This window comes from Jaculus jaculus, chromosome 15 (genome assembly GCF_020740685.1).
Source record: "Jaculus jaculus isolate mJacJac1 chromosome 15, mJacJac1.mat.Y.cur, whole genome shotgun sequence".
NCBI lineage: Eukaryota > Metazoa > Chordata > Mammalia > Rodentia > Dipodidae > Jaculus > Jaculus jaculus.
In genome coordinates, this window is record NC_059116.1 from 69,472,537 (window position 1) to 69,496,901 (window position 24,365).

General features: G+C 38.9%; 1 protein-coding gene across 6 annotated transcripts in view; it reads right to left on the minus strand.

Moving 5' to 3' along the window:
• The window catches only part of Celf2 (CUGBP Elav-like family member 2), an 897,461-nt gene that overhangs the window by 325,316 nt on the left and 547,780 nt on the right, over positions 1–24,365 (minus strand). For 3 of the 6 annotated variants that reach the window (XM_045134879.1, XM_045134877.1, XM_045134878.1), the window contains exon 1: positions 7,079–7,197. The exons of 2 other annotated variants lie outside the window; for them this stretch is intronic. In XM_045134879.1, the coding sequence (XP_044990814.1) occupies positions 7,079–7,152 (74 nt within the window). In that variant the 5' untranslated portion in view covers positions 7,153–7,197. Of the gene's footprint in view, positions 1–7,078; positions 7,198–19,754; positions 20,002–24,365 lie in introns of those variants that run through there. One more of the 6 variants, XM_045134881.1, reaches the window with a different exon arrangement.

The following is a 24,365-nucleotide window of genomic DNA, read 5'->3' on the forward strand; positions in this document are numbered from 1 at the left end:
AGAAACTCAGCTGGTCAACATCACATATAACTACTCAGAAAGAACATAAAATCATTTAGAACTCACTGTCAAGTTTTTTCTGTGAAGAGCATTTTTTCCATTCTACTCTAAATGTGACTGTTCTTGAAAGTGGCAGCAATTCCACTGTGACAGAGAAACACAAGGACCATGAGGCTCCAGAACTTTGCAGCAAACAGAAAAAGCCACTAAGAGGGTCTCAGCTTTGCACACAGTAAAATATGATAGAATTATCAAAATAAATGTCTTTCGTCACCTTTTAAAGAGATCTGGGCCAAAGAGATGAAAGTGAGTCCTGAGATCTTTTCTAAAAGTATCGATAACTAGCAGTACATGGGTATTCAGTAACTGAAACCCTAATGAAACTGAAATCCCTCAGTTATAAAGGTAATAAAAGTACATGTTATACTATGTAAATAAATATATGTATGTGTGTGTGTGTGTGTGTGTGTGTGTGTATCCATAATCAAAGACTCAGTGGAAGATATTTTAAGAAATCCAAGAATTATGTCCATTATGAATATATAATGTAAATAATTTATATATATATATATATATATATATATATATATATATATATATATATATATATACACTGTATTACTAACCACTGCTAGGTAGAAAACAAAGTATTTGCCTCTTTCAGTCTACAGGATTAATTGATTCTCTTTATATAAGATGAGTAAGGTATAACTCTCCTGGGATAGTGGGAGACTAGGAGAAGCAAAAATATAATTCATAGGAAAGAATATAAAATACCACTTTAAAATTAATGAGCTTCAGTCAAGCCATGAACTTTTAAAAAAATACTTGAAAATCAAGCCTTTTGACATAAAAATTTCAGAATTTTGGACTTTATCTAAGTTAAAGTACTTGGTACTCAAAAAAAAATTAAGCTGTCTGAAAGTTGTGTCAAAATGTCAAATAAATTAGCTGATGTTAAATTGCATTATGAGTACTAAGTCACTATTTTCATTTGTGAGAGTAAGAAATCTTGAGTCCTATTTGAGCTTCTAAAAGTCAGACAAGGCAGCTACTGGGATGGAGTAACATGATTTCCAGGGTTATGTCACAGAGCCATATACTGTGTCACTAACATTGAGTGACTTCAACTATTGAGACCTAAAATCATAACATTACATATAGCTCATTTTACAAGTAATTTATTATGATAAAAATTTGGTCAACTGGCCAACCAGACCTGGAGCTGGGGGAGGGGGAAATCTCACACTGATGAGGACCTAAAGAAGGACCAATTCTTTGAACCAAATTCTCTACAAAAACAAATTTCTTTATTTGAAGTCTACCTAAAGGCCACATACACATACAGAAAAGTGGAAAATAAACTGAAGTTATATTTTAGTCTAAAGTAACTAAATTTATAAAAATCATTAGGAGGGAAAAATGGGTTTATAATTTGCTGGTAAGTTGGCGCTGAGACATTCATCCAAATGGAGTAATTAAAATTTAACTAAAACCTGAATTTGTCCTCATCTGTCATTTTGAAAGCTATATGATTGCATATCTATTAGCATTACATTTTAAATTATCATCACTCTCAGCATCTGAACATAATATACAATCTGCAGTTCATAAAAGAGAATGCTCATAAAACCCCAGGTCGATGCTACAAAAGTGTAAATCTCCAATATGCTCACAGAAGGCAATTCAACCACATGAGTGGAATTATATTTCTATAAAAATAGCTGGAGTAATCACTTTCTGTCATGAGTGAGAACAAACGGAAAGGGCGAAGCTGTTCCAAACACCCCTAACTACCCCCCTTCTTTTAGAAGTCCTTGAGGAGGAGTCAGAAACTCAACTTAAATGAAAAAGGCATTCCCAGGAGGAGGAGGAGGAGGTTGGCATCCCTTCACATCTGGATTCAGAGGATATTGGATGGCACAATTAAACAGTGATGATGCTAAAGGGGAATAATTATTTTACAATTACCTGAGCGCATCACATTTACTGCTCTAATTAGCTTTTGTTTCCCACATAGGTTTTCCCAGGAATGCACAGCTCCATTTCTCTTAGGTTCAGCCAGAGCTTTTTCTTAACGAAAAAAATAAAAATACATTTTCTGCACTGCTACACAAGTAGCACACCACTGATGCTGGCTTCATTATATTACTTGGTACCTCACTGATAGTGGGAACAAACAGGATGGCAGAACTTGTAGGTGCTAATGAGCTGGAAATCATTAGTAGCTTCTAGACCCTCCCTTTTGCAGTTTTGTAAAACAAATATTATACCGAGAATTACCTAGCCTTTTATGACAGCCTAATCCACATCTGAGAACCAAATATGGGGCTCTCCTTGAAGAAAGAAAAGTTTCCAGGAATAATATTCTAGATTTGAGATAATGCCTTTCTCAGTTTGGATTAAGTTCAGTTTTTCACGTAGACCACATCAGTGATTTATATATTTAGCTCCTTGAAGCATTTTAAAGCATAACATTTTCTATTTAAACATAAATAAGATAAGGGGTACAAAAAGGACTGCTAAATATTTCTGAGAGCTGTTATTTTCATTGTAATTATTGATAATGACATTATAATCCATCAGATTCCCCATATGCTATCTGTCCTCCTTATGTAACTCAAAATGATCACTGTCCTAAATCTTGGCACAAGAGCTGTATCACAGTATGTGCTGAATGTACCTACATGCAAATGCAAAAGATTTCATACACCAAAACAGTACCTGTTTATGTGAAGTTAATAAGTGTTTAACTTGTGATGGACAAAAGGACATGAGAAAAAGAGATAGAAATGAAGTCCTTAAAGATTTGTGTAAGAAGGGATAGTTAGGGAATTTTTTTTCCCCAGTTTGCAGAAGCCAAGTAGAGTGTTATTATCTCTGCTAGGGGAGGAAAAAGCCTGAAATAAAAGACATTAAATGATTCCATGAAATCTTAATTACTAGGTTCATATCTGAAAGCCTATCTCCTTTTTATCTTGTCTTTTAAGGGTCTTGTTTCCCTACTTCACTGCATCTCAACAGATGCCAAAGCAACATCAATCCAGCACAAAACAATTAAATAGCAAGACTTTACAATTAAAATAATACCTCTGCCCAGATCAAAGATAGCATTCATATTCTGAAAGACAATGTGGAAAGAATTTTTGGTCTCAGAAGGCAGTTGATGCAAAATCCCACCCAAGAGTATTTTAAAGTTTTTCCTTAAATGCCATATGGGGAAGAAAAAAAGGCCTAATGCTTTCAATTTTCATTTTGCAGCTAAGCTAAAAGCGATTAATTAATATTCTTATTTTGTCAATAAACAGATGGAAAAACTGAGTTTGAATCGAATCAAGAGTATAAAATGATTTTCACATAAATAAATCCTAAATAGATATAAATTTCTTATAATTCTCATTTGGTACAATTTGAGTTTTTTACACTATGACATATACTTTCCTTCACACTGCTATCTTCTCTCCCCATCAGTGCAGGATTAAATATTTACATACCCCACCACCACACATACAAGAAAACCACTTGCTGCGCAGGTAGCATGACCAACTCTTTCAGCATCATCTTCAACGCAAGGATGATACCCTCCCTCTCTACCATAAACACTGGAAACAGCATAAAATATCCTAGCACACAGTAGGCATTCAGTTAGCTAAATTTTAACCTCGGCAGGAAACAGTAATGACTTTGTTTCCTAGGGCTAGTCCCGATGGTGGCTTCATAATCAATAACATGAAGTCCGATGAGATGATCTCTAAAGCCTTTCAACTTTAACAATGATATCCTTACGATGACTGTTCAATTTAATCACATACTAACAAATATTTTTCCTACTATCTTAACTTGTTTTGATTTTCTCAACAAACAAGAGAAATCACCAAGTTTATGAACTGACAGGATAACAGAGTTTTCATTTTACTTGTAGCCTTTTGTCAGTATTTCCTCCTAACATCAAAATTTTGAACAAATACTTTTTTGTTGAACTAACACTTTTTAAGCTGCATTAATCTTTCACCTGTAACTTCTCACTTCTAAGTCTTAAAAATTCAGTTAGACTAAATAGACACACATTAACACAGACACACATGCACATAAAATCTCTAAAAAAAAAAAAAAGGAGAAACAAAGAGGAAATACTTATCCCTATTCTTAATTAAAACCAACTGCCCCAATTTAAAATAGATTTAAAAAATTAGTTCCTATTTCCACAATGATTCGTTGTAAATACCTTTTTTTAAAACATAGTTCTTTTAAGTTATTTTTCTTATGCTTTATTAATTTATTTCAGAGAAGGAAGCAGAGAGAGAGAGAGACAGACAGAGAGAGAGAGAGAATGAATATGAATATAGGCACACCAGGGGCTCTAACCACTGCAAGAGAACTCCAGATGCATGCACCTCCTTGAGCATCCAGCTTTATGTGGGTACTGGGGAATGGAACCTGAGTCCTTGGGCCCCAACTTTTTTTTTTTTTTTTTTTTTTTTTTTTTTTTACGTAGGGTTTTGCTCTAGCTCAGGCTGACCAGGAATTCACTATGTAGTCTCAAGGAGTCCTCAAACTCATGGCAATCCTCCCACCTCTGCCTCCCAAGTGCAAGGCATGCATCACCACACCTGGCATAAATATCTCATAGTAAAACCATAAAACTTTAATAGCCAAGGTTACTTAAAAATGCCCATTTCATTTACAGTTCTGGTACTGAATGTTTAAAATCCCCAAACTTTAAAGCATATGCTATATAGCAATTCCATGCCACTACAGAGCTTTAAAGGATCTGGGTTTTTAAACACTGCATGGCTCATGGGGCCATCAAGTGTAATAATTCATCTCAAAAGCTATTTGTTCATCTGCCTGGAGGACTCAAACTTATTACATCTTGCAAACTTATCTAATATATTCCTATGGGAAAATGCCATTGAAAATATATTTTACCGCTTTAGAAAATCAAAGCCAGAAAATCCCCTGTGCTTTATTTAAGTCCCTTTTAGGAATAGGCCATTTATCTAGCAGACTACAATTTAGTCCAAATGCAACATACCACACATGACAGCCAGACCCCCGAACAATAAACCCACACAACTGGCTTTTCAACTCTGAATATGGCAATAAATACACTGCTTAGGTGGGCTTTAAGCCCTTTCATTCCCTCACATACCTGTTTGTAATGTGAGTTAATTGCAAGCTATTTGGGAAATATGCCACAGTGTTCTCATAGCTTCAGAGATACACAATCGTTATCCTAGAAACACATAATACAACTTTCATCCACGAATCCTTTTTCTTAGCTCAATTAGGCAATAGCTGACAAACACTGACCACAATCTGGAGTTGATCCCAAAGGTTCTCATTTGGAAATCATGAATGTTTGGAAGAGAAGTGGGATAGAAGTCAAAATAAGATTCATATGGGAACTTCCATGGCTAAAAGCAAACGCTCTGTTCAGAGAAGAGAGTCCCAACAAGACACATTCATCTCCGAAGTGAAAAAGACAAATTAACTTTTCATAATTCATAATTTAATTGACAAGAGAGTGTATCTTTCAGAGGCCATCAATGCTTTAAATTCAGTGTTCATTAGCTAGATATATTATGGTCACTTAAGTAGCAGGTGACCATAAATTCAAAATCATGATCAAGCCATCTATTTGGCTCATCCCTAACACACTGTCATATAGAAGGGAAAAAATCACAAAAAACTTTCAAATTACAGGCGCATATTTTAAGGGGGACAAGATAAAGATCTCTCAAACGTCATGGGAATATTACTAATCAAGATTAATTTCTCAGGGAAAAGTGCCAAAAGGAAATTCAATATTTTAATTTATGTTATCTGATTATCTTAGTTGAGAGAGTGAACCTGACCGTGTCCAAGCCAGTTAACATCCTCAATATCGACTGAATGGACGATTCATATTCGAAAGATTGTATCATCCCTATTTCCCACTTGATAATTTTGTTTTAGGGCATAAATAATTGGCCACTGTGGAGTTTCTCAAGAATTTCAACTGTTAACACTTAACATCCTAAAACAAGAATGAAGCATCATCGGGGAAAGTTAGCTGCCATGGAAAATGTATTGCAAACCTTGGAGTGGGCTGAACACAAGGTGCTTGTGCTGGATGGAGCGCAGATGAGATGTTAAGTCTCACACTGGGTAGCGCAGGAAACATTCTGAAAGTAGAGTAGCCCCTTTTTGCACTAAATTGAATTTCAGATCCATAGCCGATGGGAGAACTGTGCACACATTCCACATCTTCAAAAGGGCTCAGATTTTTCTATCTCACTCTAGCCATCTTTTTTTTTTATTATTATTAAATCACCTGAGATTTTATTTATTTATTTTAGGTTACATGTCTGAAATATAAGTAGAGTCTACCGAGAATCCCCGATCTGAGAGAAACTTCCCTAACAAGATTTGCGATCCAGATTAAAAAAAAAAAAAACACAAAAACTTACAGACTTTCCTAATCGCCGCAATCCTAGCCTGCCTACTTCCAGTTAACTGCTCTATCCTAGTTTGACGACACGTACCGCAAGCAGCCTTGCATTAATTATTAAATTACAGACTGCATATCAAACCATCACGATTACATAAAAAAAAAAAAAAAGATTACCACTAATTTCTTCAAGAGAGCACACCTGGCTAGTTTAACGCTTGATCATCGTCTCTCCCTCCGCCTTCCCTGTCTCCCACCTCAGGGAAAAAAAAAAAAAAGAGAGAGAGAGAGAGGGAAAAAGGACATTCCCACAGAAGCGGTCAGGAGAACGGGAGGGCGAATTCGCCAAGAACGGATCCTGAGATGGGCCGGGGCGCCCCGCCAGCCCCGCTTTTCCAAACGCCGCGAGCGAGCACCGCAGCGCGCGCCCGCCGCGCCCCGCCCCGCCCCGCGCCGCCCGCCCGCCCGCCCGCCCGCGCCCCGGGGCGCCGCCCGCCGCCGCCGCCGCCGCCGCCCGAGCCCGCGGGGCCAGAGCCGCGGCCCGCGTCCGCACGCGCCGGGGAGCGGGGGGCAGGCGGCGGCGGCGGCGGCGGGCGCTCGGCCCCCGGGGCGGCGCGGGGCGGAAGGCTGGCCGCGTCCACTCACATTCTGTCAGCCACGAGCAGGCGGCCCTCGACCATCATGTCCGGGAGGAAGTCCAGCTTGAAGGCAGAAGTCATGTTGCGGGGCGCACGCGGCGGCGGCGGCGGCGCTCGCGGGGTGCGCGTGTGAGGTGCTCGGGGGGCGGCGGCGGCGGCGGCGGCTGCGCGCGTCCGAGCGGCCGCGGGCGGCGCGAGACGGGCAGGCACAGGTGCGCGCGGCTCCCCCCGGCGGCCGCCCCGCCGCTCCTGTCACATTCCGCCCGTCCGTCCGTCCGCGCGCCCGCGCGCGCGCTCCGCCAATCCCCGCCGCACGCCGGCGCTCGGGCGGGCGGCTGCGGGCGCCAGGTGCGGGGGGCGGAGCTCCGGGCCGCCCGCGTCCACGCTTAACCCCTGCGGGCCCGCCCCGCCGGCCCCGGAGACACGCGCGCGCGCGCCGGGGACGCCGAGGGAGGGGAACGGGGAGCGAGGCGCCCCGGCGCGCTGCACGCGGGCGGCCCCCGGCCCCCGCACCCGCGAGACGCCGCCGCCGCCGCCGCCGCCGCGACCACCCGGAGGAGCGGGCTGAGCGCCGCCCGAGACGCGGTGCTGCGCTGCAGCCCGGCCGGCGCGCGGGGGAAGTCTGCGCGCCCGCCCGCCCGCCCGCCCGCTCGTTTGGGGCGGAGGCCCGGCAACCAGCAGACAAACGGCCCGGGTGACATGTCAATGGACAGCCCCGGAGGCTTAAGGCGAAGAGAAAGGCGGACGGAATGGGCTGCGCATCAACTTGGCAGCACTGAGAAATGGGACTGAAAATAAGAAGCACTAACAAGTTACATTTAAAAAAGAAAAAATGATAACGCACTGAGCTGTCGTGTCCTGATATTAAACACAAGTTTGGAAAACCTTGGGTGACCTCGTATGATTTTGCTCTAAAATGCAATGGCCACGAAGCTTAATACTGATTTAAGATGTGTAGACTTGAATGTGTGTGACTGGAGGAAAGTAGCAGAACGCTTACAAATGAATTTAATTTACAAATGAGTTTAATCTTTCAAAGTGATTATCAAAAGTTCTTTGAAAGAAAAGTGGCTTAGAATGTGGCTTTCGAATCTAGTGTGCTCCTTATCTTCATTGTTTGGTTATTTGGATTAAACCCCAACTTTTAACATTAACTGTGTCCCAGAACTTTATAGTTTACTTTTATTCATTTGTGAGACAGAATGAAAGAATAGACGCACCAGGGCCACCAGCCTCTGCAAACGAACGAATGCACCACCTTGTGCATCTGTCTTACATGGGTCCTGGGGAATTGAACCTGGGTCCTTTAGCTTTGCAGGCAAGAGCCTTAACTGCTAAGCCATTTCTCCAGCTCTTGTTAGTTTACTTTTTATAGCCATCACTTTTTATTTACTTTTGAAATGACATCTTAAAGCTTGAGACAATGTAAATATATATAATAACACAGTCACACTATACACATACACACACGTTATATATACACACATATTATGGCTTTGCTTGGAAAATCTGCTTTTTACTGCTGTTTTTATGCTAAAGAAAACCAGAACATTCTGCTAAGGGTTTGAGTTTCCTCGACACAAGTCAAGGCATGCCTGGGTCACAAGACACAAGGAAGTCACTTGTAGTTAAAGATATCAAATACAATACAGAGGAAAGATTTAGTTTTTCCTCACCAATTTCTTGTGATACAACAGGAACTAAAATGGTTGTTTACATATCAACTTTAAATGCACCTATCAATTTTAAATCCAGACTTGGGGCATTGAGAACAATATGGAAAGATTATGATATTTAGTGAAGTACACACATAGTTGATTTGATTTCTTTCTTCAGTTAAAGAATCTATTTGACCTTTGACCTTTTGATTGCAAAATAGTTAAAATGTAGAACTTGACTAGCTTCCATTTCCTCCCCTCTATGTCTAACAAATAATTGACAAACAGTTGCAATAAAATGAATTATTAGATCTAAATTGCCCAAACTTTTCCTCATAATTCCAGCTCTATTTACTCCTTTTCTGAGCTACTACAAGCTGCCTTTGAAACATTTGTTGATTTTTTGACTATCTTACTAAGGTAATTAGCTTGAAGACAAACCTTGACAATTCTTGATTCATCATGTATTATTTACATAAATCCCTCATGTGTACAATGGCCTGACTATATAACAAATTTATTTTAAAACAGAATGAGCAGAGCCACCTCCTAAAGCAAACAAAACACAACCACATTAGTCAGGAAAAAAATATGTATATATTTTCCAGTCAGCTATGGAATAAAGCTCCATAGATAGCTATATTCCATAGGTAGAAAATGCTTTACTAACACATACACTTCTAAATATTTATTTTCTCTTTAACTGCATGTGAATGAGTTAGAGGAAGCTGCAAGGAAGCCCTCTTACTGACTTGAGCCTTCTCAGCAGTTTGTTAAATTCCAGCCTCAAATCCCTTGAGGCAACAGTGGATTCAAAGCAGCTTTTAATCATACTATAAGGAGGGTGAAGTAGGATGTAAGTAGGTCAGAGGGAGAGAATTACAAGTGCATAGGTTATTGCCTTATTTAACAACCACACTGGAGCATAGTTTTCAAAGCACATTTGATTGTTGCCATTTAAAGTTAGAAGCAAAACTAGGGTCAAAAATAAATGAAAACTCACTTTGCATAAGATATGTGAGGCTTATGCACCACAATGAAGTTTAAACACTCTGGTTGGCAAATACATAAATGATGTAGTGATTGAATAGAGACTTGATGTAGATGCCACAGGAAACAAAATACTCACACCCCACCCACAAGATAGGTTATTCACAAGCCTTCCAATCATGGTGTTCATTTCTAATATCTATTCAATTTCTGTGATCACATCATATACACACTGGCCACATTTTAAAATACAAAATTCATACGCTTTTCAGCTGAAACATGAAAACATACAACCAAATACTACTTCGTGAAAAGCTTAAATTACTCATTTTACTACTTTGCCAGAAAGGGAAAAAAAAAAATCAAAAAACTAAAACCAACTCCATAGGGCTCCCTTATTAATGTTCCTGCAGCAATGAGCCATCAGGTATCATGTTTTGGCAGTTGGAATTATCTGGCAGACAGCTCTCCTGGGTTACCCAAGTTGAACACTTGGGTTCAATGAACCGCTTTTAAAGCCAGGCAGTAACATCAGTGGGCCCCTTTAGTGGACATGAACTGGTTTGGGGCACCACCTTGTACTGGTGTTACTGGCCACCAAGGCTGTAAGGAACAATGAAGTTTTCTCATAATTTTAGCTTCATTGTAGAAAAAAACCTTATGCTCTTTTTTACCCCATCCCCCTACCTCCCTTAATTGTCTCTTTTTTTAATCAACTTGCTATTCATTTCCCAAACAAAAGGCAATTCAAGAATTGGAAGCACTTCAAGGGAAAGTTTCTGAATGACCTCATTTTATATGAGGCTTTCCAAGGCAAGCCAGTATACTAGGCTGCTTCAGCTCTCCACTTCCCTCCTCGGCCTTCATCCCATACTGAGTTTTGTCCAATGGCCATTGTTTGAGCCCTGAATTATGACTAGCATTAAGTAACAACTCTCAACAGAAACAGAGTGCTAATACATGCATTTGCACCTCGAGCACACCCTGCTTGAATTGGAAGGTTGCTCTTCCTGCCACTGCACTCAGTGAAATCAGAACATAGTCCACATATTTGCAAAGTATATTTCAGGACTTAAAAACTGATGCCTGGTACACTGTGATGTATGTACATAATAAAACAATTTCATTTTCTTCTTTTGCAGATTTTATGATGCATTTCAAATTTTTATTATTCCTGTAATAACTTCCCATATAACTGTGCCTTTAAAAGCAGTTGCTATCAGCAATTAACAAATTTATTAATTTATTAGCATGATTGCAGTTTTTCTGAAGCCTCCCCTCCCTCCCTACTCCCCTACCAGCTATCCAATATAAACCAAACTCTGAAGCATCTTTTTCCTATCACACTAACAAATTCAAATTTTATTGACATAGCTGTTTCAGTTAAAAAAAAAAATTAACATTAAAAAAAGCAAGCCCAATGTGCTCAGAGCTATTTCGAACAAGAAATACAGGCCCTATTATGGGATTTCCCATCATTTCCAGGCAATAAATTTGAAACCCACATGAATTTTAAGTACCTGAGAGAGGTTCTGACTTTGTGACCATGTGTTTGTTCTTGGCTTACTCTAGTTTCATTAGCAACTTAAAAAATAAACAATGACTTTAAAAAAGATATGCATTAAGCAACCACAAACACATCCTAAACAATGCATTATTGACATATCTTTTAGTGATATAAAGGTATTTCTTGAGAATAGCTATCACCAATCATCACTTTAAAACAATGACTTATTTTCCCCCATTCTGAGTATTTCCTTACCACATTCATACCGCTAGATAAGTAAAATTATATACCCATGAAGATGAAAGTTATTAAACTCGTATTTTACATTTTTCAAGGGAATGCTAAGTAGTTCTTTCTCTCTTGAGGACAGCTTCCATTGGATTTTTTGCAATCCTGTGTTTGTTTGTTTGTTTTACCCTGAATCTATTTTTAAGAGAGCCAAGAGATAGCATGGTGAATTTATCTCCCCCCCCACCCCCCCACCCAAAGAGGCTCTGCAACTGAAGATGCTCCTGCGGCAGACATACCTTCGCACTGCAAAACGAGCGGCCCCTCCAGAGCTGTCGGGAACTTGCATTCCGAAGGGCGCAAATGTTAATATCCTGGATCTTTCAGACCCAGAGCCTAGCCATCTCCTCACTTCTCGCCCTAACCGACCCTTGTCTTTTTCTCCCTTCTCCATCACACCACTCTTGTAAGGCTTTCTTTCTCCTTTCTCAACCTTTTCTTCCTTTCCCTTCGGGGGCCCCCCACCTCCTTTAGTGACTCTTTCAAATAGGAGCCAGACAATGTCTTGGTCCTCCTCTACAGCTGTGTGTCTGGGGAGGTGGGTGGCTACTGAAATGAAGAGAGATGCTAGCAACCGTAGATTGCTTATTTGTATGAGAAATCAAATTTCACTTGCCTTGACCAAGGCTGATCTTTGAAGTAGCAACAGCTGTCTCCGTAGGGAGCAGTGGGATTCCTTTTTCCACACATTACCAGGGGGAGCATGGGCTAGGACAGAAGACTTGTACAATGAAGTGAGAAAATAGAAAGTGAACATTAGAAAGGAGAAGTCTGTGGAAGGGGGTGGGGAAAAGCCAAAGGATTCCCTGTCTAGCACAGTCATTTGAACACGGAAGGCCCTCAGGGGGGAGTGGACGGGCGGGGCGTCTTTGAAGGAATGTTCCAGTGCCCTCTTGGAAGATGCCGAGATTTGTCAAACTACACCAGGTGCCCTTATCTGGTGCCAGACTGGCGGCGGGACAAAATTTATGCTTATCAGAATGTGGTTTCTAATTCCCCTCACAATCCACCCTTCAACACCCTACCCCCACCCAATATTTTCCCTCAATCCATAGATAGTTATCTTTCTCTCCCATGATATTAAGTTTTTAAAAGGGAGAAAATGCTGCATGACAAAATGTAACAGCTGAACTGCAACAGCTGGGAAAACGCAGTTGTGGGCATAATATTAAGCCCCAGAGAAAGCGGGAACAGGTGGAAGTGAAATAAAAAGAAATGGACAAATGGGTGGGGGTAAGCTTTCCAGTGGGGTTGACTGAGGGATCTTGGCAAGAATCAAATTCTCCACTGAAAAGAGAATCAGCTCCATTTGTGTGTCTCCTCCACCTCCAAACACCCTGAGTAAATAAAATTTGAAGAAGAGTGAGGATTAAGAGAGTGAAAGCTTAGCTTTCTATAAAATGAAGCACATGAATCCACTTTGCTCACAATGATAACTGATCTCTGGTGAACAGCTTTTAGCCACTAAGATCAGAAGATGTCTGACCTGGTGCTTGCAATTCAGACACTTTAGAGCACGTGCTACTTTCACACTGAGTGAAAACACTGAGATTTTAAGAACCAAACCTGTTGGATTCTGCATTTCATTCTGTCAAAGAGTGGACCAACTCTGGGAAAAGTCATTTAATTTTCTGATTCATCAACTAGACCTTTGTCTATGGTGTGACCATTACTTCCTAGTAGGGATGAATGCTGACAGCTCAAAGCCTACCATGATCCTCAGATAAGAAGTACAATGTGTTAGCCTAATTACTGCTACACCAATTATATAACTGCACTATTAAAGTGACATGTAGGTTGAAAATACATCAAGGTTTTGAGCACAGGAAATTCATTTTTTTCCTTATGATATGGTTCAAATCTAGATCCATTTTTAGCCTATAAAAGAGGTTTTTGAAAATCTCAAATGACTTTTTCTTTAAACATGCTTTTAATGCTAATTCCTACTAAGTCTAAAGGGAACTATTTTTTTTTTCTTCTTAAGAGAGTCACCCAAAATCTTCATGGAAGAGTGGTATAGTTAGTTACACAAGCTAAATGTAATGTGTTATATCTTGTTTCTATCTTGTATCTTATTGTATCTTATCTCTATTGAGAGTGTAAAGCTTTCTGTTATCTAATCATTAGCTCTTACCCTCTCTCTTGATGTTCATAGCTACATTCCTATTTCAAAAGAATATGACAAGAAAGGAAAATATGTGGAAAAACTTTGGGAAAGGAGGAAGAAGGTAGGTAAGTAAAGGATTCTCTTTTGCTTGGTTTTTTTTTTAAGACATTTTATTTATTTATCTGAGAGAGGAAGTAAAGCAGATAGAACGAGTGAGAATGGGTGCACCAGGACCTCCAGCCACTGCAAATGAACTCCAGACACATGTCCTTGTGCATCTGGCTTATGTGGGTCCTGGGGCATTGAACCTGGGTTCTTTGGCTTTGCAGGCAACCACCTTAACCACTAAGCCATCTCTCCAGCCCTTGCTTGGTTTTAATAACAAAGATAGGTTGATGATCTGTCTTTCTTTCTCTCCCTCATTAATCTCTAACTTGTCCATCCCTCAAGGCTAGGTTAAACTCCTGTCTCCATGAATTTTCACACTGACTCCACTCCATCCACTATTTCTTCTTTTGAGCTGCTTAATGGCAAAACTGTATCTTTTATTGAGAATGCTTTATGTGCATGTCTTTGTGTGGCTGGTAGGTTATGGGTGCTGTTTGACATTTTACGTATTTTAGTAACCTGAAAACGTTCATTTTAAATTCATAATGCTTTAAAATCCTCTATGACTCCTTCCAACATCTTTATTTTAACTGCATAGATTAAAGCTCCAGAATAAAATGAAGCATAAGATACCTTATTCAAAGATTTCCTGAGTGCCAAAATGTAGTAGAACATTCCTATAATCCTAGTATCTGGAAGGCTGAGGCAAGAGGATTTGACACTTGAGGATAGCTTGAGCTCCATAAGGAGACCCTGTCTCCAAAAATCTTAAAAAAAAAATTAAAAAACAAAAACAAACGACTTCATTAACTCCAAGGTAAGTAAGTAAGTAAGGATATATAAACAGGATCTGTTAGAATTCAGAAGCAAAGAAGTCTGCTTTCAAAAAAAATATCCTTTCATATTTCCTTAATTCTTTCTCCTTTATTGTCATCTGCCATTTCTTCAGGCCCATAAATCCCACTCTCCTCAAAAACTTGACACGACCAAGGAAGAAAGTTCGAAAGGACTGGAATTCAGGAAAAGGAGCTGAAACCACAGTGACTTGTGCATTGGCCTCACATCCTTAGTGTGATGGTTGCCTGTTAAAAGTTAAGGCTCCATCACTGGGTTCAAATCAAAGTCTACAGTGAGAATGCTGCACCAGAGGATGGAATGACTTTAAGATGGCAAATATTACTGGGTCTGGTCATACAAACCATGCAATCCCAGCTACTCAGGAGGCTGAGTCAGGAGGATTACACTTTCGAAGCCAGCCTGAATTACAGAGTGAGTTCACTGCCAATATGGGCAATTTAGTAAGACTCTTTCAAAAGAAGAGGGAGGAGGAGGAGAAGAAGAAGAAGAAGAAAAAGACAGGAAAAGGTAAACTGGGAATAGAGTTTAATGGTAGAGCCCTTATAGAGCAAGCGTAAGGTCTTTGGTTCAATTTACAGTACCAGAAAACAACAAACACACAAAATCCCCAAGATAGCAAATATTAACTAGTTATATTTTCCACTGGACAGAAAAGGGATTTAGCTGAGTCTTAGGTTACAGTCTCTTCCATTGTGACCTGTGTGTCTCTGACCTTGTGACTTTATCATTCTCTCTTTTCATCTTTAAAATGGGAACAATTACCCCAAACTCTTGAATATCTAGGAGAACAAATTATACACCACAACAGTAAACACTTCATGCAATATCAGGCAGAGAAGATTGTTAATAAGTGATAAATTCATTCCTTTCATAATAACATGTTGTACTCTGATCCTTGTTGGAACCTAAAACTGGCAGTTGAAAAGAAAGTCAGTCTTTATCCTGTTGCTCTTATAACATGATGGGATTTTCACTGATGTGTCTAAGGCCTGCAGTCCAACCCAGAGCATTCAGGGAATTCATTCATAAGGTAGGGCATGATAAACGGCATAGGACCTGTGGCCCTTGTTAGAACCCAGATGGATAGCTTTCTGGGAAAGTTAAAAAAAAAAAATAAAGAAAGAAAAGGTGGATTTCTGCACAGAAGCTCAACAATTCCCAGCTCTGCTAGAGGCCAGTTTCATTCTGCATAAGTTTCAACATAGAGTTTTCACTGATTGCAGCTGTGTGCTTTCTCAGGAAGTGGTTGAAAAAAGCTATGAATATCAGAGGTGTATCAGCATGACATAAGCTCTTCTTTACCATGACAACAAAGTTTGTTGAATGGAATAATTTCCCAGGAAAATTCTAGTTTTTATCTTCCTCTGAGGCATGTAGGCAGTCCTGCTTCATAAACTCCAGTGAGTCATCTCAAGCCTGTGCAGCCAAGCCTCGGTCGGTCAGCCAGAGATGGGCTGAGGCAGTGGCTCAAGCTGCCCTTGTAACACATGTCACTGTGGACTGGTGTCACACTCTCTCCACAGATGCCATTTCCTGTTAACTTGGATGGTTGTGACATACCAGGATATGTGTCAGGATGGGCCACACAAAAGAAAGCTGTGGGAAAAGATGACATGCCTGTATATGATGGTTTCTAATTACTTCCCTCGAAGCACAACAATGTGCTTGGGAACAAAGTGGATCTCATCACAAGTCAAGGCTCTCTCCCTTTTTCTCTCTCCTTCCTCCACTTGTCACATGTAGCTTTCACATTGTCCCATTTCTCTAGCTTGGTATCATGTGAACAGAAAAGCACCCCAGCTCTGGGACACTTCGTTTCCCCTTTGAATAGGTTATAATATAACACCTCACATCCTCACATATACCTTCCTTCCTCAAGCAGCCTCATTTCAATGCCAGCTAAGCAAAATGCCATGAACGTAATGTATTCCAAACCACAGCCTCATTTTTTTCTACAGAATAAAAGTCACTGTTAACTTAGAAAACTCCCCAAATCCAATAATTTATACTCTCCAAATCCAATAATCAATAGTTTTAGGAAATGCGGTTCTTCCTTCACTGACAAACAAATCTTTCAGTAATTGGCAAAATAAAGAAATTCAGTGAAGATTGATAAAAGTGATACAATAAGCCACTACTGTCACTGAATGGAATTTTACTTCTCACTGTACAAAGAAATCTAGATATGTGCCATGGAGAAAAGATGCCACATTACATTCTATTCATAATTTTACATAAATATCTACATTAAAAACTCAGTTATTTCTAATTTCATTGCTACCACAATAATAGAAAAATCAATTTACATTTTTCATCTATGAACACCTTACGTACTAAACAATCACTTTCCCCAACTCTCTTTATTTTGCATTTTACCTTTCTTTCCATCAACCTGGATGTTTCCAGGGCTGTGAGCAATGAACTTTCCATCAGGCACATTTTCACCTAATTAACCCCCCTGATTACAATAATTAGTATTGATTCACTCGTTGAATGACTTCCTAGTTATTCAAGCACAATCTGCAGTTGCTATAAAGTTCTAATATGAATATTAATCAAAGGTTCTTTGTCAGTTTTCCAGCCCCCAAAGGCTAATTTGCAATTGTATCCACTAACATTAAAAAAGGAAACTGTCAGTTTTCATCTCTATAAGTAGAAGAATTTTAATACATCGAGGTTATGGATCTCAATCTGTGGTATTCTGAATACATCTGTGTGGATAGTCCCGAGACTTGTGTGCAAAAGGGCTTAACGTGCAATCATTACTCTCTCATGAAATAAACCATTTTCCCAGTTTGAATCTCTTCCTATTCCTCTTCTGAAAATCTGGGCTTAGAATTAAATTTTATTTCTATATCTGTTGAGGTCACTATCCAGGAGAATCATCACATATGGGATATATAGCTTGATATAGCTTACATTATTTTGTTACTTTTGTTGAAATAGATGCGGACAAGTTTGCCAACTCCTGGCAAGCTCACACCTTCCTCATCAAGTTAGAGAAAACAAAACAAGCAAACAAACAAACAAAAAACAACACATGAACCTGCATGTTAGATGCTAGAATGTGGTGTGTGTGGGGGTTCAAATTCTGGTAATAGATCATGCAACCAGAGGAGAAAAATAAAACAAGAAAAATATCTTATTTTCCTTGTTTCAGGACCTAACTCTGAACAGTTGGGGATTAAAGTAAAAGATTCATAGTTAAATAATTATTTAATTAAAAAAATTCAACATGGTGGTTTCTAAGTGATTTCTTTATTTAAGTGTGCTTCTAACATGCATCTAGCAAGCATGAAAGAATAATTTTCTCCAGAATCACAAAATATGACTTATATCCTGTGTTTTAGATTAAAAATTTCCCCTGAAAGCAGAATCTTGGTATTCTGGTAACACTTGGTTAGTCTCATATAGAAAGCTTCACCCATTACCTTTTATGAGCTCATCATAAAAGCAATTATTGGTATATCCAAAGCAAAGAGCAGTTCAGATCCCATTGTAAGTAAAATAACATAACAAGTATGCCTTAAAAATCCACTCTATTCACAGTGAGTAACTTTAAAAATGTTATTACACTGATTGTATATGCTTTGTGTGCACTTAAGCTCTGCAAATATTATCAATAGAGAATCTCTCCTTGAGAAAGCAATTCTAGGTTGCTGATAACATTTATGTAAATAATACTACACCTATTATTTAGTAACAGTTCAACTTAAGTTTAAAAAAATGAAATGCATGTCCAAATCTAAAAAAGTAGTTACTTTTCCACAACTGTCTTTTTATAAGTAATATATCTTGTTCCTTATTGACTGGGAATATGACCAATTTGAACCAGAGCAGAAGAGGAAATACTTGAAGCCAAATTTATTTTTTAATTTCATCCACCACAACTCCCCTTCCACTTTAAAAATTATATCCTTTATCTTTATCTATGAATGTATTAGTATATATTTGATATATCACACTGGCAGAAACAGTTCATTAAGCAAAACACTAAAACATTAGGTAATATGAACTATTAAATATACATTAGTAAATGGGTTTCATGTAAATCAATGATTTACTCTTCTAGGGTTTACTCATTTATATCTACTGTGCTAATAAAAATTGCTTTAATATTTGAGAAGTTTGAAACAATTCTCTCTTCCTACATTCTCACAATTTTCGCCTTACAAATGAATTCTTATCTTATAAAATCAAAGATATTTTAAGACATAAGAAATGTTTCCCCATTTAGAAATGCATTTGATAAGGATATAAGAATAAATCAATAACCAGTATATTTCATAGAGAGATTTAACTTAACAACTTAATAGGCTATACAGTAACAGTTTGTGACTAAGATCGTAAAGGCAAAAGTTCTTACTTGTCCTTGAATTTCTACACTGCTTACCTACATGGGTGCTGAAAGGAAAGCCAGAGACTAGGGATGATAATTTACTTAAGCATTGAAAATATTTCTGTTAACTTCTCTTTTATGCAACATTGCATAAGTCTAGCAAATGGACAGATTTTTAAAACTGCAAGCATTAAATAGTGTAGAATTGGGTCTGATCGCAAGGCTTTGCCAGAATGATAATGGTATTAAAGCATTTTTGATCAATAAGTTTTCTTTCTGTAGTTAACAGAGAGGTAAGCAATAAATCTCTAACTTAATCCAACCAACATAACTGCAAAATGCAAAAAGCTCTGAGTGTAGAGGATACTACATTTTTTAAAAGCATAAAACCACAAACAAGCAGTTCTAAAAGCTCTTCATTCTGATAGTCTATACAAACAAGATTATAGGAGATAAAAAGGATGTTGAGAAAGAAGGGGAAAAAAAAAAAAAAAAAGCCCAGCCCCAGACATGCATTAAGCTAGTTTGACAGCTCCATTGTTCAGCCGGTCCCATTGTCAGACCCAAAGATGCATTCAGTGCTACAATGTCTGCTAGCAAATAAACAAAAGACTACATTTTTCAAACCAGGATGCCAATTCTATCATAATTCTCTCTCTGCTTCCCAAAAGGTCAGCCGTGCCTCTTTCTTGGTATGTAACAGAACCTCAACACCAACGCAGGAAGCAAATATTTGGTTCCCATATATGGGGACCCTGGGACGCCATGCATGAACAGAGGTCTCCAAACAGGTACACATTTTGGCAAACAGGATAAAGTGATCCAAACCTGGTAACACAGGAGGACTATTTTAGGTAGGCTAAGTCCAGATTAGAGCGGTATTTGGAATGCAAGTCTAATATGGAGTCTCCTCAGCTCCCTTTTCGATGATTATTCCATGCAGAGTGCATAATAATGAAAGAGGCTTAGACATTGCAAAGGAAAAGACGAACGAAGAGCCAGATTCGGAGCCCTTAAAACATCCACTGGCCGCTCACAAATAGCAAGGAGCAAATACATGGTCTGCTTTCAAAAGGCAACTAGTACAGACAGAACTCGCTCACAACAGTCCTCCTTTCTCTTGCTGGCTCTCTCTCTTTCTGTCTTCCCCCAATATCTTGGTCTCAATTTCATTTCCCTCTCTCAGTTTAGATTCTTTTTTTTTTTTTTTCTTTCTCTCTCTCTCCTTTTCTGCTAAGATAAGGGAGCTAGTTGATTCAGGGCACGATTAGTGTCTCCACCAGCTCTAGGAATCAGAAAGCATCCATTAAAAACAAAGGACATAACAACATACCTTAAAAGCAGCTCCTCATTTCTCATAGTAACAGCGGATTTGGGACAGCGCATGCTTTCTACACTGATAGTCTCAACAAAGCCAGTTCAGAAGTGCGCTCAAACATCAATGCCACAGTCGCTGTTCACTAACGCGCCTCCTCTCCTCTCTCTCTCTCTCTCTCTCTCTCTCTCTCTCTCTCTCTCTCTCTTTCTCCCCCCCCCCACCCCACTCTCTTCCCTAGTCAAAGGCTGAATAGGAGAGGAAAAGGGACTTCTTAGACTCACTAAGTAGAAATAATCCTCTCTGACAAGTTATGTTGTCTAGGCATATTTTTACACTAACACATTATGCTGCCTATAGAGGTCTTGTTTGAATTCACACAAGCCTGACTGGTGTTATTTCTCATAATTACCATCTTAAAATTTTGGAAGGAAGGAAAAGGAAGTAACAACTGAGTTACCTTCTTGTTTTACATTTAATAAAAATGAAAAAAAAAAAAAAACCCGATTTCACAGTTTCCTTTTGCCATCAACCATCAGCAAGGATCCCGTAGGACTGAAGAAAGATTTGGGCAGGTCAGTATGCTCAAAAGGATTTGTGCCTCTCTTTTCTGGGACACTGCATTCACAGTTGGGTTCATCTGCTCCTCTCTTCTTGTCCTCGGGAAGAGTGACAAGGTCAAGACCCTTAGCCACATCGTGGATCATAGATGCAGAGGACAGAGATAGGGGACTTGGAAATGTTAACCCTGTGCACACCAGGGTCCTTATTAAACAGACTGTAATTTACTGGGAGCATGTCCTCTAAAGGCAGCAGGCAGCACAAGGATTGTTAGGTCATAGTGAAGTCTGAACCTACATAGGAACTTCTTCCCCACAAGGCCAATGAACTGCTCTTTCCCAAAATAAGCCAATCTGCTTCTCTACTTCATTCTCCTCTCAAGGCTTTGCATGTACAGTTAACCAGGGAAATACACACTGCCCTTCTGTTTATTGGAATAGGAAGAATTCCATGCATAATTAGCCAAAGAAAATAGCAAGTTAAACACACATAGAAAGGATAGAACACTATGAACTGAATAAGCAGCTGTCCAAAAGGGCAAGTTAAGACACTACTCCAAGGGGCATACACTGACCTTGGAAGTCAAGAACACTCCCAGCTTGGATAGAACAACCTAGAACAATTCTAAAGAGACCTGGGCCGAAGAATCATGGTCTGAATATTGACTAGTCTCTACTGTCCTCCATCAGCACAATAGTACATCTTAGTAAGAATACAAATTCCAAGTATTGGTGAAAACAGTACGACAGAGAAAATAATGTGGACTCGGTTTTCCTTGTATTTGTAGAATACACCCCCACTATCTTGCCAGACTTCTGATCCCTGAACTTGGTCCTCAGCTAGGGAAATGGAGATGTGCATGTGTGTGTGTGTGTGTGTGCACGTGCATGTGCGCGTGTGCATGAGCATTCGCACATACATACACACACACACACAAGCAGGGTGGGATTGTTTAATTTCTGCTATACAGTAATCCTGCTTAGTGTATCAATTGGGCTGAGGAAATAAAGGCAAAGTGCAGTCAATTTTTACCCCTATTTCTACACAGCAATAAGAAGACACGGTGAACCACTTGACCAAGGTCAAAACCTCAGAGAACAGACTTGTCTCTAAGACAATGATATTCTCACACATCTTGCTTTATTACAACATATGAAAGTTATGGAGTGAATATATGAAAATGAATGATCTTGCCAGGGAATAATATCATATAAAACCAAGTTGTTCCTTTGAAGTAGGAAAAACATCATGTAAATGAGCTTGGAATCAAAGAGACCTTGGGGAAATAGAGGGTGACCCTCTTCCCCTTGTGACTTGTGCTGAGTGCTGGGGCAGAAGGCTCTTGACCTCCTTGTGGGTCTCTTTGCCCTGCAGTTAAATGGAGCCAATGAATGCTAATTTATTTTAAAGCATGTGAAGAGCTTGTAATGAAAGTGGGTGTGTTTGGCCAGTGCAAATACTATTAAGAAGGGGAATGAGTGCATGGACATTTGGCATGGGTCTATTTGTTAGAGAAGGGTAAAAATATACTGCTGAGACTCTCAGTGCTGCACTCTTCAGGGCTCTTCTGACATCAAAATGTATTATGGATCCATAATATTAATGATTGGAATTGAACCAAGTCATTAAATATTTTATAGCTATCCACTGCCTTTTTAGTCTCTAGACCTAAATAATGAGAAAGCTATTGAGGTAAGGGTTTACTAATTGTCCCAACCCTACTAATATGACAGATTAAGGACCTTACACACACCAGTTGCATGTGCTTAATTTGGGATTATAAATATGAGTGAATAAAAAAGGACATCCTATTTACATATCATGTGGTAAAGTTTTGACTATAAGGGCATAGTGAATTAAACTTTGTACATCTAATACACACAACAGACTATCTTCCTCCTAAGCAATATTTAATAAATGTTGAGCAGAGGAGTAGATTTCCAGTTAACCACTGGTACTATGAGGAAAGAGCTGTTTTCTTTTCAAAATATCTATATGTAGTTTCCTTCACAAATATGAAAACATTATTTTACTTAAGGCATTAGTTGGCATTGATGACAACACAAAAATCCCTTTCATGCTATTGTGTTCAAACCTTTGAAATCTTTTTGTATTTAACAGTTCCACAACACTGAAGAACAGAGAGAGCTGGTATAATGTTACCCTCTCACCTAAAAAGGTTCAAGTGCAGAAAGATCAAGTGACTTACCTACAGAAATGCAAGAATGACCAAGCTTGAAAATTCTGTCTACTGACCCACAGGGCATTCCAGTGTTCTTGCCACAAATAGCCTGTCTCACAGACATACCTTGGCATGATATGGTCTTTTAGAAACATTTAGTATAATTAATCTGACACTTTTCTAATACAAAAAGATGTGAGAGAATAAATAGTAAGTTAACAAATAGTTTAAAGATTATATCCTTGATAAAAGAATCATTTTAATTCCTTTCCAACTTTATTCCAAATGAAGACTAAAGCAAAATAGATTAAAAACATTTGAGGTAAATTATTATTTTTTGAGGTTATCAATAAAAGGAGGTAATTTTAAGCCAATTATTACTGAGTTATATTTTTAGGGGAAGATTATTCAGAAGAATTATAGCAGCAATTAATGAATAAGTAAAGATAAAACTTAAGGATGCTTTGATGCTCTCTCTATCCCAAAAGATACTTTACCACATAAATTAAACCTTTAGCTAATGATCTAAACTTGGTGAAGGAAAAACCAGAAAAGAGCCATGATGTGGGAATATTGGTTGGAGTTGAGAATCAGCCAACTTTTTGATCTTTCTAGATTTAAACCTCTTAAAAGTTTTTATAAGGTAAATTGTATGTGCATTTATTTGTTACAGCAATTTCTAGAATCAAGAGCTAAATTTTCACATGCAGCATTAATGACTCCAACTGCCTTCTGCCTTCTGTGCCTCATCTTTGCATTTTGACATTTATATCGCAAAAGTAACAAAAGGTAACATTTCAACAGATGTGAAGACTTATATGGATGCAGAACCTCTGCAAACCACTGAAAACATGTAGCCTGCATGTCAGATCTAATCCTAAAAGGGTAATCCAAGGATGTGAGAGCACCAAGGACAGTAAAGATGTTTGGTTGCTAGTATGAGATGCCAAAAATTGACAGGTGTAACTCCTGGGCACATATACTTGAAGGAATGTAAGTCTAGCCTCCACAGAGATGTATACTTGTTTTATGCTGCACTATTCAGTGCACATAACCAGTTTAGATGCTTATCCATAGATGAGTGGATAAACTGAATGTATTACATACACACAGTGGAGATTTACTCTATTGTAAAGAAGAATAAAATTCTGTCATTTTCAGGAAAATGGGTGGAATTTGAAATCATCCTATTAAGGGAAATGAGCTCGAATCAGAAAAACAAATATTGCATGTTTTCTCTCATACACTGAACCTAGATTTAAATGTACTTATATACCAGGGGAAGAATGTGTAAGAGAGCTAAGAGGATGGGAAGGGGGGAACAAGAGAGGATAATGTGAAGGAAAAAATAAAAAAAAAACCTAAACTGAAAGATCTCTTT